This window comes from Nerophis lumbriciformis, linkage group LG22 (genome assembly GCF_033978685.3).
Source record: "Nerophis lumbriciformis linkage group LG22, RoL_Nlum_v2.1, whole genome shotgun sequence".
Taxonomy (NCBI): domain Eukaryota; kingdom Metazoa; phylum Chordata; class Actinopteri; order Syngnathiformes; family Syngnathidae; genus Nerophis; species Nerophis lumbriciformis.
Window position 1 is genome coordinate 34,492,655 of NC_084569.2, and position 17,304 is coordinate 34,509,958.

Here is a 17,304-nt window from a genome sequence, read left to right on the forward strand (position 1 = left end):
TGAATGTGTGTGTGAATGGGTGAATGTGGAAATAGTGTCAAAGCGCTTTGACTACCTTGAAGGTAGAAAAGCGCTATACAAGTATAACTAATTTACATGAGTGTATGTGAATGGACAAATACGTGTTTACATGAGAGTATGTGAATGGACAAATACGTGTTTACACGAGTCTATGTGAATGGACAAATATGTGTTTACATGAGTGTATGTGAATGGACAAATACCTGTTTACACGAGTGTATGTGAATGGACAAATACGTGTTTACATGAGTGTATGTGAATGGACAAATACGTGTTTACATGAGTGTATGTGAATGGACAAATACGTGTTTACATTAGTGTATGTGAATGGACAAATACGTGTTTACATGAGTCTATGTGAATGGACAAATACGTGTTTACAGGAGTGTATGTGAATGGACAAATACGTGTTTACACGACTGTATGTGAATGGACAAATACGTGTTTACATGAGTGTATGTGAATGGACAAATACCTGTTTACACGAGTCTATGTGAATGGACAAATACGTGTTTACATGAGTGTATGTGAATGGACAAATACGTGTTTACATGAGTCTATGTGAATGAACAAATACCTGTTTACACGAGTGTATGTGAATGGACAAATACCTGTTTACATGAGTGTATGTGAATGGAAAAATACCTGTTTACATGAGTGTATGTGAATGGACAAATACGTGTTTACATGAGTGTATGTGAATGGACAAATACGTATTTACATGATTGTATGTGAATGGAAAAATACCTGTTTACACGAGTGTAAGTGAATGGACAAATACCTGTTTACACGAGTGTATGTGAATGGACAAATACCTGTTTACATGAGTGTATGTGAATGGACAAACACGTGTTTACACGAGTGTATGTGAATGGACACATACGTGTTTACACGAGTGTATGTGAATGGACACATACGTGTTTACACGAGTGTATGTGAATGGACAAATACCTGTTTACACAAGTGTATGTGAATGGACAAATACGTGTTTACATGAGTGTATGTGAATGGACAAACACGTGTTTACACGAGTGTATGTGAATGGACAAACACGTGTTTACACGAGTGTATGTGAATGGACAAATACGTGTTTACACGAGTGTATGTGAATGGATAAAAACGTGTTTACATGAGTGTATGTGAATGCACAAATACCTGTTTACATGAGTGTATGTGAATGGACAAAAACGTGTTTACATGAGTGTATGTGAATGGACAAACACGTGTTTACACGAGTGTATGTGAATGGACACATACGTGTTTACACGAGTGTATGTGAATGGACAAATACGTGTTTACATGAGTGTATGTGAATGGACAAATACCTGTTTACATGAGTGTATGTGAATGGACAAATACCTGTTTACACGAGTGTATGTGAATGGACAAATACCTGTTTACACGAGTGTATGTGAATTGACAAATACCTGTTTACACGAGTGTATGTGAATGGACAAATACGTGTTTACATGAGTGTATGTGAATGGACAAATACGTGTTTACATGAGTGTATGTGAATGGACAAAAACGTGTTTACATGAGTGTATGTGAATGGACAAATACCTGTTTACATGAGTGTATGTGAATGGACAAACACGTGTTTACACGAGTGTATGTGAATGGACAAATACGTGTTTACATGAGTGTATGTGAATGGACAAATACGTGTTTACACTAGTGTATGTGAATGGACAAAAACGTGTTTACATGAGTGTATGTGAATGGACAAATACGTGTTTACATGAGTGTATGTGAATGGACAAATACGTGTTTACATGAGTGTATGTGAATGGACAAATACCTGTTTACATGAGTGTATGTGAATGGACAAATACCTGTTTACACGAGTGTATGTGAATGGACAAATACCTGTTTACACGAGTGTATGTGAATCGACAAATACCTGTTTACACGAGTGTATGTGAATGGACAAATACGTGTTTACATGAGTGTATGTGAATGGACAAATACGTGTTTACATGAGTGTATGTGAATGGACAAAAACGTGTTTACATGAGTGTATGTGAATGGACAAATACGTGTTTACATGAGTGTATGTGAATGGACAAATACCTGTTTACATGAGTGTATGTGAATGGACAAATACCTGTTTACACGAGTGTATGTGAATGGACAAATACGTGTTTACATGAGTCTATGTGAATGGACAAATACGTGTTTACATGAGTGTATGTGAATGGACAAATACGTGTTTACATGAGTGTATGTGAATGGACAAATACGTATTTACATGATTGTATGTGAATGGACAAATACGTATTTACATGATTGTATGTGAATGGAAAAATACCTGTTTACACGAGTGTAAGTGAATGGACAAATACCTGTTTACATGAGTGTATGTGAATGGAAAAATACCTGTTTACATGAGTCTATGTGATTGGACAAATATGTGTTTACATGAGTGTATGTGAATGGACAAATACGTGTTTACATGAGTGTATGTGAATGAACAAATACCTGTTTACACGAGTGTATGTGAATGGGCAAATACGTGTTTACATGAGTGTATGTGAATGGACAAATACCTGTTTACATGAGTGTGTGTGAATGGACAAACACGTGTTTACACGAGTGTATGTGAATGGACACATACGTGTTTACACGAGTGTATGTGAATGGACAAATACCTGTTTACACAAGTGTATGTGAATGGACAAATACGTGTTTACATGAGTGTATGTGAATGGACAAAAACGTGTTTACATGAGTGTATGTGAATGGACAAATACGTGTTTACATGAGTGTATGTGAATGGACAAACACGTGTTTACACGAGTGTATGTGAATGGACACATACGTGTTTACACGAGTGTATGTGAATGGACAAACACGTGTTTACACGAGTGTATGTGAATGGACAAATACGTGTTTACATGAGTGTATGTGAATGGACAAATACGTGTTTACATGAGTGTATGTGAATGGACAAATACGTGTTTACATGAGTGTATGTGAATGGACAAATACGTGTTTACATGAGTGTATGTGAATGGACAGTGTGTCAGCATGGTTACAGTCAGAACAGGACACCTAAGGGGAGGGTGGATCCATAAGTTGGTGGTGTTGATACCAGGATGGTTGATACTGTCTATACATGTTGGTATTGTTTACAAATTGGGGTCATACTTCCTGCCCACAAGGGGTCCCACAGAGCAAAAAGCAAAGGATTGAAAAGAGTAATGGAAAGAAGAAGATGGACCATAAAGATGACTTTAGTCTCCACGGCTGCAACAATGGCTTGATTAGAAGAAGTCAGTCACTGGAGATGGGTGAACCTTCTTCAGTCAGGGTCTTGAAGTGGACCGCCAAAGCCTCCTCCTCTGGGTTGGGAGTCCGCTTGTACTGGTCCCTGGTGATCAAGTAGGCCAGCAGCACACCGAAGCACACCAGCAGGACGCCCAACATGTTGGCCAGCACCCCCTCAGGGGAGAAGGAGGAATAGGTGGACCTGGACCAGACACAAAAACGTCACTTCCCACACAGGATGAATGACGTGGAAGACGCAATCCAGAGATTTGCATATTTGGCCATGAAGCATTTGCAAAAAGTGGGCAAAAACAAACAAAAAGCAAAACAATGATGTTTATAGAACCACAAATGAACTTTCTTCTGGTCGAAACGCTCCACTCAAAGCTGACCTTTTCACTTTGGCCCTTGGAGGCAAAATGTTTGGCCCCCTGCTGTAGAGCAACAGGGGTCATTTTTATGAGTTTGCTTACGTCGACGTGTGTTGTAGTATTGTTGACTTCATCATCACAAATCATAAACAACAACATACCGTATTTTTCGGACTATAAGTCACAGTTTTTTTCATAGTTTGGCCGGGGGTGCGACTTATACTCAGGAGCGACTTATGTGCGAAATTATTAACACATTAGCGTAAAATATCAAATAATATTATTTAGCTCATTCACGTAAGAGACTAGACGTATAAGATTTCATGGGATTTAGCGATTAGGAGTGACAGATTGTTTGGTAAACGTATAGCATGTTCTATATGTTATAGTTCAGGGGTCGGCAACCTTTACCAGTCAAAGAGCCATTTTGACCAGTTTCGCAAGTTATAGAAAACAATGGGAGCCGCAAAATTTTTTTGAAATTTTAAATGAAATAACACTGCATATAAAGTTTTCTTTTTGCTTTGTGCTATGTATTAACCAAGGGTCTCAGACACGCTGCCCACACCTTTATATGGAATTTGAAAGCTGGTGCGGCACGCGGGTTTTAAATGAATGGCACTTGTCAGCGACATGCGTGCCGTCATGGTACAGCAAATGTGCCTGATCAGCCACACGTTGTATGGTGTTTCCGCTTACTCACGTAGGTGACAGCAAGGCATACTTGGTCAACAACCACACAGGTTACACTGACGGTGGCGGTATAAAAAAAAACTATAACACTGTTACTAATAATGCGCCACACTGTGAACCCACACCAAACAAGAATGACAAACACATTTCGGGAGAACATCTGCACAGTAACACAACATAAACACAACAGGACAAATACCCAGAATCCCATGCAGCCCTAACTCTTTCGGGATACATTACACACCCCCGCTACCGAACCCCGCCCACCTCAACCGACGCAGGGTTGGGGTGGGGGCGGGGTTTGGTGGTAGCAGGGGTGCGAGAGGCACTGAAATCCGGAAGTCTCACGGGAAAATTGGGGGGTTCAGCAAGTAAGCTGCTGAGCCGCATCAGAGTGATCAAAGAGCCGCATGCGGCTCCGGAGCCGCGGGTTGCCGACCCCTGTTATAGTTATTTGAATGACTCTTACCATAATATGTTACGTTAACATACCAGTTGGTTATTTATGCCTCATATAACGTACACTTATTCAGCCTGTTGTTCACTATTCTTTATTTATTTTAAATTGCCTTTCAAATGTCTATTCTTGGTGTTGGGTTTTATCAAATAAATGTCCCCAAAAAATGCGACTTATACTCCAGTGCGACTTATATATGTTTTTTCCCTTCTTTATTATGCATTTTCGGCCGGTGCGACTTATACTCCGGAGCGACTTATACTCCGGAGCGACTTATACTCCGGAGCGACTTATACTCCGAAAAATACGGTAAGTACTTTATCGTTACAGCGCATTAAAACGTGCTCACGGTGACTTCATGTTGAGGCCCTGGCGCGTGCACATTATAATGCAGCTGATCTGCCAGAGAGTAAGAAGACACAGCAGGAGGGATCAGTGTTGCCAATGTCGGAGGCAGATATTTACATATATCCGAATTTAAGTGTTACTTCTTTTATTTCATAATCATATTACAAAACAGCTAGTGTTTTTTCTTCCAAATGTGGTCTTTTGGTTGTCTGCAAAACTGTGTGCTTAACCTTGAAGTGAGGAATGTTAGAGAGAGATAATAAGCATTTGTTTTGGCTAGAGAGATATGACTGCCAGAGGGGGAGGAAGAGAGACTTAAGAGGAGAGGGGTTTTGGTCGGGGGAGGCAGACGATCTTAGGGGCGCATTTGAATGTTCTATGCCGGACTGGTCTGAATGTATATCTGCAAAGCTTTGCAAATATATTACAAAATACCTATTCTGTCTCTGGTGGTTTTTCAACTCAGCTTTAAGTGTCGTAAAGAGCTTGGGAGCGACTTGTGACTTGAATCCCCTGGGAGGAACAACTGGTCCGAAACGCAACACCAACGAAGCAAATTTGTTGCGCGTAATCAGTCCTCTCGAGGTACGCTTTTTCTCAAATGACAAATGTAGTATAGTCCGTAGCTCATTTTTAAACAGCCCGCGTCACAATCGTTAGCATTTTGTTATTAGCATGCTAGCTTTTTTTTTTTTTTTACTAATTTTGCAGGTATACACAATCATTTTGTTACTTAACGTATGATACCTGTTAGCATGCCATTGTTAGTATGCTAGCTTTTTTTTAATACTAATTTTGTAGGTTTACACACACTTCAGTCATATTTTGGTACTTTATGCCTGTTAACGTTAGCATGCTACTGTAGCATTTTAAACAAATCATTAGGTACACCGAGTAATATCATTTACCGTATTTTTTGTAGTATAAGTCGCTCCGGAGTATAAGTCGTACCGGCCGAAAATGCATAATAAAGAAGGAAAAAAACATATATAAGTCGCATTTTTTGGGGAAATTTATTTGATAAAACCCAACACCCCCGCGACCCCAAAGGGAATAAGCGGTAGAAAATGGATGGATGGAAAACCCAACACCAAGAATAGACATTTGAAAGGCAATTTAAAATAAATAAAGAATAGTGAACAACAGGCTGAATAAGTGTACGTTATATGAGGCATAAATAACCAACTGGTATGTTAACGTAACATATTATGGTAAGAGTCATTCAATTAACTAAAACATATAGAACATGCTATACGTTTACCAAACAATCTGTCACTCCTAATCGCTAAATCCCATGAAATCTTATACGTCTAGTCTCTTACGTGAATGAGCTAAATAATATTATTTGATATTTTACGCTAATGTGTTAATAATTCCACACATAAGTCGCTCCTGAGTATAAGTCGCACCCCCGGCCAAACTATGAAAAAAACTGCGACTTATATTCCGAAAAATACGGTAGTACTTGACGCACATTACAGTTAGCATTTTAGCCTGTTTACATTGGCATGCTAGCTTTTTTTTTAGCTAATTCAACAGGTATTTAGCAGTTCATATTTTGGTATTTCACTAATGCGAACTGTAATTATGATATTGTTAGCATGTTAGCGTAGCTACCATGAATTGATTAACGTGGACCCCGACTTAAACAAGTTGAAAAACGTATTCGGGTGTTACCATTTAGTGGTCAATTGTACGGAATAAGTACTGTACTGTGCAATCTACTAATAAAAGTTTCAATCAATCAATCAATAATGTATTTTTATCATATTTTGTTTTGTTTAGTTATGTTTGGTTTTTGGACTCTTTTTAGTTCCTGGTTGTGCACTCTTGCTTGTTTTGTTTCCATGACAACTTATTAGTTTCACCTGTTCACGTTTTGGACTCACGCACCGGTTGTTAATCATGTCACTACTATTCAAGCCTGTCATTTTTAGTTAGTCTGTCTGGCGACATCACTCTGCTTCATGCCATGTTTACGGTTTCATGCTTAGTTCACGCTGCTTGTTTCATAGTCATGCTGCCCTGTTCACGTCACCGCAAGTAAGTTTTGTTTATCAATGCCACAGTTAGTGTCTTTTGTTCCATGTCCATAGTTTACGTCTTAGTGCTAGTTTTGTTTCCAGCGTTAAGTTTTGTGCCTCCGCTGCGAGCGCCTTTTGTTTGTACACTTTTTATAGTCAGAAATAAATCATGTCCCTACCTTCACGCCATGTCCACTCCAATTTCTTTGCATCTCGGGAAAACAAACCCCCCCATAGTCCTCGTCGTGACAACTTGACGCTATCTGGCCAGTGTGCTAACTGTTAGCATTTCGGTTCGGCTATTCAGCATTCACACAAAATGTAATCCTTAATTGCATTTTCTAAGTATTTGGGAAATAAATCTACATATTGTATTGGTTTTGAAGGTGAAAACTACCAAAATGGCCCCCACATGTTTTGATTTGTTTGGCCACCCCTGGTTTAGACACATAACTGTCATAACGTGGACTTTTACGCAGCTTGCTTCATGGATTGTTTTCCCGGGATGCAAACGGACTTGACCGTACAAGGCTTGCAGGTAAAAACATGTTTTAATTATTCAATTATTCACTACACAGGGATACAAACAAAAACAGAAAACAACCCGAAGGCGAGCGTGCCTAACGCACGCGAAAGCTAAGGCAAAAAACTTAGGACATGAAACTAAAAAACTCACTAAACTGTGGCTTGAAAAAACAAAACTTACGTGGCATGGCATGAAGCATAAAAAGAGCAGTTGCAAAAATACGAGCATGAAACTATGGCATGAAAACCAGCATGACCAGAGCAGAAATGAACATCAATGTCGCCAGGCAGACTAACTGACAATCACAGGCTTAAATAGCCTCTCCTGATTAAAGCCAGGTGCGTGTGTCAAAACAAATGAGGCAGGTGAAACTAATGAGTCTCCATGGTGACAAAACAAACAAGGAAGCACAAAAACAGGAACTGATGGAGTCCAAAACTAGCAGAAAATAACAAAACATAATCCAGACCACAGAACATGACAATAACAACGTTTTGCTCGTCGATAGATAGCAAATTGTTAGCCTTGCAGACACGCCATCAATGATTGTGTAAGCTTGAAAGAAGTCAGTATGAATATGTATAGAATTCGGGAAGCCATCATTTGGGGGGCCAAACAAAATGACTTGGCGGGTCAATTTTGGCCCCCGGGCCCCACTTTGGATAAACCAACCATTATAGCCTCAATGCCTATTTTAGGGAAATAGTTGAAATAAACAAAACATTTTATGCTTGCCATAATTTTATTTTTTTCCCCTAATAAATGCACATCCTCTACTTTCACATTGCACTTTTAACATCCCAGCAGGCACAAGACATTGATACAACGTTGATTATACATACATGTCCTTTAAAACTGACTTTGAAACAACGTTGCAAAATAGTTGTATTTGTAAATTGAGACAACGTTGTCTAAGGTTGGATCCAAGTTGTTGGCTGGGATATGACCAAATTTCAATGGTCAAATCAACGTCACAACCTGACATTGAATAAACGTCGTCAAAAAGTATGTTGCTTCAACGTTGTATTTAAGTTGTAGAACTTTGGATGGGAAATGACCAACTTTCAATGGTCAAAGACCCAACAATGATTAAACGTTGTTAAAAAGCATGTTATTTTAACGTTGAATTTGTGTTGTAGAATTTTGGTTGGGAAATGACCAACTTTCAATGGTCAAATCAACGTCACAACCTGACATTGAATAAACGTCGTCAAAAGCATGTTATTGTAACGTTGAATTTGTGTTGTAGAATTTTGGTTGGGAAATGACCAACTTTCAATGGTCAAATCAACGTCAGCACCCAACATTGATTAAACGTTGTTAAAAAGCGTGTTGTTTTAACGTTGAATTTGTGTTGTAGAATTTTGGTTGGGAAATGACCAACTTTCAATGGTCAAATCAACGTCAGCACCCAACATTGATTAAACATTTTAAAAAAGCATGTTGTTTTAACGTTTAATTTGTGTTGTAGAATTTTGGTTGGGAAATGACCAAATTTCAATGGTCAAATCAACGTCACAACCTGACATTGAATAAACGTCGTCAAAAAGTATGTCAACGTTGTATTTAAGTTGTAAAACTTTGGTTGGGAAATGGCCAACTTTCAATGGTCAAATCAACGTCAGCACCCAACATTGATTAAACGTTGTTAAAAAGCATGTTATTTTAACGTTGAATTTGTGTTGTAGAATTTTGGTTGGGAAATGACCAACTTTCAATGATCAAATCAACGTCAGCTCCCAACATTGATTAAACGTTGTTAAAAAGCATGTTATTTTAACGTTGAATTTGGGTTGTAGAATTTTGGTTGGGAAATGACCAACTTTCAATGGTCAAATCAACGTCAAAACCCAACATTGATTAAACATTTTAAAAAAGCATGTTGTTTTAACGTTTAATTTGTGTTGTAGAATTTTGGTTGGGAAATGACCAAATTTTAATGGTCAAATCAACGTGACAACCTGACATTGAATAAACGTCGTCAAAAAGTATGTCAACGTTGTATTTAAGTTTTAGAATTTTGGTTGGGAAATGACCAAAATTCAATGGTCAAATCAACGTCAGCACCCAACATTGATTAAACGTTGTTAAAAAGCATGTTATTTTAACGTTGAATTTGTGTTGTAGAATTTTGGTTGGGAAATGACCAACTTTCAATGGTCAAATCAACGTCAGCACCCAATATTGATTAAACGTTGTTAAAAAGCATGTTGTTTTAACGTTGAATTTGTGTTGTAGAATTTTGGTTGGGAAATGACCAACTTTCAATGGTCAAATCAACGTCAGCACCCAATATTGATTAAACGTTGTTAAAAAGCATGTTATTTTAACGTTGTATTTGTGTTGTAGAATTTTGGTTGGGAAATGACCAAAATTCAATGGTCAAATCAACGTCACAACCTGACATTGAATAAACGTCGCCAAAAAGTATGTTGCTTCAACGTTGTAATTAAGTTGTAGAACTTTTTGGTTGGGAAGTGTCCAACTTTCAACGGTCAAATACCCAACATTGATTAAACGTTGTTAAAAAGCATGTTATTTTAACGTTGAATTTGTGTTGTAGAATTTTGGTCGGGAAATGACCAAAATTCAATGGTCAAATCAACGTCAGCACCCAACATTGATTAAACGTTGTTAAAAAGCATGTTGTTTTAACGTTTAATTTGTGTTGTAGAATTTTGGTTGGGAAATGACCAAATTTCAATGGTCAAATCAACGTCACAACCTGACATTGAATAAACGTCGTCAAAAAGTATGTTGCTTCAACGTTGTATTTAAGTTGTAGAACTTTTTGGTTGGGAAATGACCAACTTTCAATGGTCAAATACCCAACATTGATTAAACCTTGTTAAAAAGCATGTTATTTTAACGTTGAATTTGTGTTGTAGAATTTTGGTTGGGAAATGACCAACTTTTAATGGTCAAATCAACGTCAACTCCCAACATTGATTAAACGTTGTTAAAAAGCATGTTATTTTAACGTTGTATTTGTGTTGTAGAATTTTGGTTGGGAAATGACCAAAATTCAATGGTCAAATCAACGTCACAACCTGACATTGAATAAACGTCGTCAAAAAGTATGTTGCTTCAACGTTGTATTTAAGTTGTAGAACTTTGGATGGGAAATGACCAAATTTCAATGGTCAAATCAACGTCAGCTCCCAACATTGATTAAACGTTGTTAAAAAGCATGTTATTTTAACGTTGAATTTGGGTTGTAGAATTTTGTTTGGGAAATGACCAAAATTCAATGGACAAATCAACGTAACAACCTGACATTGAATAAACGTCGTCAAAAAGTATGTTGCTTCAACGTTGTATTTAAGTTGTAGAACTTTGGTTGGGAAATGACCAACTTTCAATGGTCAAATCAACGTCAGCTCCCAACATTGATTAAACGTTGTTAAAAAGCATGTTGGATGGATGGAAAAAGCATGTTGTTTTAACGTTGAATTTGTGTTGTAGAATTTTGGTTGGGAAATGACCAACTTTTAATGGTCAAATCAACGTCAACTCCCAACATTGATTAGTCGTTGTTAAAAAGCATGTTATTTTAACGTTGTATTTGTGTTGTAGAATTTTGGTTGGGAAATGACCAAAATTCAATGGTCAAATCAACATCAGCTCCCAACATTGATAAAACGTTGTTAAAAAGCATGTTATTTTAACGTTGTATTTGTGTTGTAGAATTTTGGTTGGGAAATGACCAACTTTTAATGGTCAAATCAACGTCACAACCTGACATTGACTAAACGTCGTCAAAAAGTATGTTGCTTCAACGTTATATTTAAGTTATAGAACTTTGGTTGGGAAATGACCAACTTTCAATGGTCAAATCAACGTCAGCTCCCAACATTGATTAAACGTTGTTAAAAAGCATGTTGGATGGATGGAAAAAGCATGTTGTTCTAACGTTTAATTTGTGTTGTAGAATTTTGGTTGGGAAATGACCAACTTTTAATGGTCAAATCAACGTCACAACCTGACATTGAATAAACGTTGTCAAAAAGTATGTTGCTTCAACATTGTATTTAAGTTGTAGAACTTTGGATGGGAAATGACCAACTTTCAATGGTCAAATCAACGTCAGCTCCCAACATTGATTAAACGTTGTTAAAAAGCATGTTGTTTTAATGTTGAATTTGTGTTGTAGAATTTTGGTTGGGAAATGACCAACTTTTAATGGTCAAATCAACATCAACTCCCAACATTGATTAAACGTTGTTAAAAAGCATGTTATTTTAACGTTGAATTTGTGTTGTAGAATTTTGGTTGGGAAATGACCAACTTTTAATGGTCAAATCAACGTCAACTCCCAACATTGATTAGTCGTTGTTAAAAAGCATGTTATTTTAACGTTGTATTTGTGTTGTAGAATTTTGGTTGGGAAATGACCAAAATTCAATGGTCAAATCAATGTCACAACCTGACATTGAATAAACGTCGTCAAAAAGTATGTTGCTTCAACGTTGTATTTAAGTTGTAGAACTTTGGTTGGGAAATGACCAACTTTCAATGGTCAAATCAACGTCAGCTCCCAACATTGATTAAACGTTGTTAAAAAGCATGTTGTTTTAACGTTGAATTTGTGTTGTAGAATTTTGGTTGGGAAATGACCAACTTTTAATGGTCAAATCAACGTCAACTCCCAACATTGATTAAACGTTGTTAAAAAGCATTTTATTTTAACGTTGTATGCGTGTTGTAGAATTTTGGTTGGGAAATGACCAAAATTCAATGGTCAAATCAACGTCACAACCTGACATTGAATAAACGTTGTCAAAAAGTATGTTGCTTCAACATTGTATTTAAGTTGTAGAACTTTGGATGGGAAATGACCAACTTTCAATGGTCAAATCAACGTCAGCTCCCAACATTTATTAAATGTTGTTAAAAAGCATGTTATTTTAACGTTGTATTTGTGTTGTAGAATTTTGGTTGGGAAATGACCAACTTTTAATGGTCAAATCAACGTCAACTCCCAACATTGATTAAACGTTGTTAAAAAGCATTTTATTTTAACGTTGTATTCGTGTTGTAGAATTTTGGTTGGGAAATGACCAAAATTCAATGGTCAAATCAACGTCACAACCTGACATTGAATGAACGTCGTCAAAAAGTATGTTGCTTCAACGTTGTATTTAAGTTGTAAAACTTTGGATGGGAAATGAACAACTTTCAATGGTCAAATCAACGTCATCTCCCAACATTGATTAAACGTTGTTAAAAAGCTTGTTGGATGGATGGAAAAAGCATGTTGTTTTAACGTTGAATTTGTGTTGTAGAATTTTGGTTGGGAAATGACCAACTTTTAATGGTCAAATCAACGTCACAACCTGACATTGACTAAACCTCGTCAAAAAGTATTTGCTTCAACGTTGTATTTAAGTTGTAGAACTTTGGTTGGGAAATGACCAACTTTCAATGGTCAAATCAACGTCAGCTCCCAACATTGATTAAACGTTGTTAAAATGCATGTTATTTTAACGTTGTATTTAAGTTGTAGAACTTTGGATGGGAAATGACCAACTTTCAATGGTCAAATCAACGTCAGCTCCCAACATTGATTAAACGTTGTTAAAAAGCATGTTGGATGGATGGAAAAAGCATGTTATTTTAACGTTGTATTTGTGTTGTAGAATTTTGGTTGGGAAATGACCAACTTTTAATGGTCAAATCAACGTAAACTCCCAACATTGATTAAACGTTGTTAAAAAGCATGTTATTTTAACGTTGAATTTGTGTTGTAGAATTTTGGTTGGGAAATGACCAAAATTCAATGGTCAATTCAACATCACAACCTGACATTGAATAAACGTCGTCAAAAAGTATGTTGCTTCAACGTTGTGTTTAAGTTATAGAACTTTGGTTGGGAAATGACCAAATTTCAAAGGTCAAATCAACGTCAGCTCCCAACATTTATTAAATGTTATTAAAAAGCATGTTATTTTAACGTTGTATTCGTGTTGTAGAATTTTGGTTGGGAAATTACCAAAATTCAATGGTCAAATCAACGTCAGAACCCAACATTGATTAAACATTGCTCAACGTCAGGACCTAATTCAACATGTTCTCAACGTTGTTTCAATGTCTTGTGCCTGCTGGGATGCGTGCATCTATATAAGTAAATAAATATCCGCTGTTTGCCGCCACAAATTCAAACAGGTGCAAACTTAATAGCGCACATATAGCTGATCTACTTTTGTACTAAGCTCGTGCACAGAGGATTGTCTCTTAAATGAGCAATTTAAAGCGCGCAATCCATTTAGCATGTTGGTCTGATTTTCAGAATGCCCACAATACGAGGAGTAGGAGATACAAATATAATAATTTAGCGCTCACAATGTGATTTATCAAGGCCAAAACTGTTCTGCGGCCGCTGATTTATTTATAAATTATTATTATTATCATTTATTTGTGGTGGGCCACCAACAATAAATCAACATAGTGAACACAACTTTTTACTAATTTATTTGGTAAAATATGACCTCTGTGATTTTTTTCTATCCTAATCTATCTAAGTTAATTTATTAGGTACCATCGCTTTTGTGGTACTCATTGGGCCAAACCTCGGGCACTAAATTTGTCTAAAATCTCAGGTTATCTTCAATCAAGACGAATACAAATGGAGACTGAAGACAAAGCCTGGTTAACAACATCCCTTCTATTCTCGTGCAGGGAGGATTTTAAACACAAACACAGGGACAAATATGATGGACGCAGACATACTTGATGGTGAAGAGGAGTTTCTCTGTGATCCCAAGCAGGCTGGTCCCGACAGCCATGGCCAGCAGAAACAGACCACAGAACACATGGACGGGGAGGTACGAGGCTCGCCACCATGACGACGCACCAGGAAACAGGAAGAACAACAACCCCATCACCCACTGGTGAGAGACAAAGACAAGTGTGACGTTTACAGTTGTGTTCAGATGTTCAGTCCGATAACGCAGCCGATTCTCGCTCACGTGTAAAAATATACATTTGATGCTTCACGATGTTGTACAATAATCACGCTCTAGAAAAATAACCCTTTTAATAAATCATAAAAAGTCCAAAATGACTATGACAGACACGTGTATGTAAACTTCTGAGCACAACGGTATGTTTGATGGTGCAGTGTTCCTTCACTGCACTTTTTTGGTTTTTAATTGTAATACATTTTTTCACCACTTGTGGCAGTAATGACAATAGCTATCAAACAGAAGTCTGGAGCTAAAGTCATAAAAAGTTTCTTAAGCGCAAAAATTATGTCTAAAGTAGTGAAGCTAAGTTTTCATTTGCGATTAAATTTTATTGACAGTTCATTTAAGAAACATACATATTATTAATAATTTGGTTTGAATGTATTTATTTTAGCACTGGGTTATGTATATATATATATATATATATATATATATATATATATATATATATATATATATATATATATATATATATATATATATATATATATACATATACATATATGTTTGTATTGTTGCATTTTGGACCAGTTGTTCCTCCCAGGGAATTCAAGTCACAAGTCGCTCCCAAGCTCTTTACGACACTTAAAGCTGAGTTGAAAAACCACCAAAGACAGAATAGGTATTTTGTAATATATTGGCAAAGCTTTGCAGATATACATTTGAGACCAGTCCAGCATAGAACATTCTATCGCGCCGCCAAAATGGTCTGTCTTTCCGACCCCAAAACCCTCTCTCCTCTCTCCTCTCTCTCGTCAAAACACATGCTAGTCAAAACACATTCCAAAGAATTCAAGGTTAACACACACAGTTTACTTGCAGAGAAACAGAAAGAGAATAAATGGAAAACACGAGCTGTTTTCAAATATGACTATGAAAGAAAATAAGTAACACTAAAATTCGGATATATGTAAATATCTGCCTCCGACAGTATATATATATATGTATATATATATATATATATATATATATATATATATATATATATATATATATATATATATACATATATATATATATATATATATACATATATATATATATATATATATATGTGTGTTTGTGTATATATATATATATATATATATATAGCATATAAGCTAATGCGACCAACGCTAGCTTCATAACATTACGATAGCGCGTACAAAACACTCCTACAGACATCACACATGGGACAATTTAGTACAGTAAGAATTGTTTTAGTTGTATTGTAAAACTTACAAACGTTGCTTAGAGTGATGAATGAAAAATCCATACAAGGAGAAATGCTATGGACAACTAGAAAACAGAACAGCACTTGTACTGACGGTGTAAGGTACTAAACAGAAGAAAGTACTGTAGCCATTCAGTAGTGCGCAAACTTGTCCAAAAGATGGCGCCATAGCACAAACCACAATACACATTTTCAGTGTCTTTGCATGTGTTTCATGAAAACTATTTGCACTATGGCCGCCAGTGATGAATTAGCCGCACCCTCTTATAAGCCGCAAGGCTCCAAGCGTAGGAAAAAATTAGTGGCTTATTATTTAGAATTATTTTTTGAGAGGACAAATTTTGAGAGGACAAATGTCTGTTTTATTATTCATCCGTTTTTATCCGTGCCTTCATTTTCAGTATATTTGATTAGTATTTATTTTTGTAATCAGCCTGACCTAAGCCTTGATAATAATCTTTGTGATTGACACATGCTTCCATATCACTCCTCAAGGTTTATCATTTAAGAAGGGAATTTATTACGATCAAAATCAAGAGTAAGAGTACTGATTCCATGTTAATATTTGAGTGGGCCCCGAGGTCAAAAAAGGTTAGGCACCCCAGCGATAGTGAACATCCACCTACCTGCAAGCTAAATAAGACGAGAGTAGCCATCCCGCACCAGCTGTGTAAGGAGTACATGTCCGTGTACTTGGCTGCTCTGTGGTAGTCGAACACAGCCACCATGCCTACACACAACACACATGTTCAACATTGTCCACTGGAGTGATTTGTCACATCAACACAAATACAATTGTTGGGTCTATCATTGAAAGTCGTCGTCTTACTCGTGGCTCAAGGCGTGAACGCCGACACACCTGTGTCCGTCTTACCTACGATGCTGATGATGAGGGCAAGCAGGTGAATGACGCCATGAAGTATCTTGACATTTTTCGACGCCTCCTTGCGGAATACTCGATACACCAGGATAGCTGCGAAGAGATCGTTGAGTTAGTACAATTAAGGCAAGGTAGGTTAAAAAAAGTCCCTCTAAAATAAACAGTAGTGATTTTAGGCTTTTTTTCTATCGAGTTTCAGCATGTTTTGGAACACCCACTTTTAGCTCCAAAATGTGGGCGGGCCTGCTGACACCTACAGAAGACTGGGGTCAAATTGCATATTGCGTAGTATGTGTTTTGGTAGCATCTTCATCCCGAAACACGATATTTTTACAAACCCCGTTTCCATATGAGTTGGGAAATTGTGTTAGATGTAAATATAAACGGAATACAATGATTTGCAAATCATTTTCAACCCATATTCAGTTGAATATGCTACAAAGACAACATATTTGATGTTCAAACTGATAAACATTTTTTTGTTGTTGCAAATAATCATTAACTTTAGAATTTGATGCTAGCAACACGTGACAAAG

At 36.9% G+C, this 17,304-nt stretch overlaps 1 protein-coding gene across 1 annotated transcript in view; it reads right to left on the minus strand.

The window, feature by feature from the left end:
* Positions 1-2,974: 2,974 nt before the first annotated feature.
* cyb561 (cytochrome b561) overlaps positions 2,975-17,304 on the minus strand; it is a 31,589-nt gene continuing 17,259 nt past the window's right edge. Inside the window, exons 3-6 of the mRNA XM_061973782.1 lie at positions 16,763-16,861; positions 16,515-16,618; positions 14,440-14,597; positions 2,975-3,493 (exon numbers count right to left, since the gene is read on the minus strand). Coding sequence (XP_061829766.1) covers positions 3,298-3,493; positions 14,440-14,597; positions 16,515-16,618; positions 16,763-16,861 — 557 coding nt within the window. The 3' untranslated portion in view covers positions 2,975-3,297. The remainder of the gene's footprint in view (positions 3,494-14,439; positions 14,598-16,514; positions 16,619-16,762; positions 16,862-17,304) is intronic.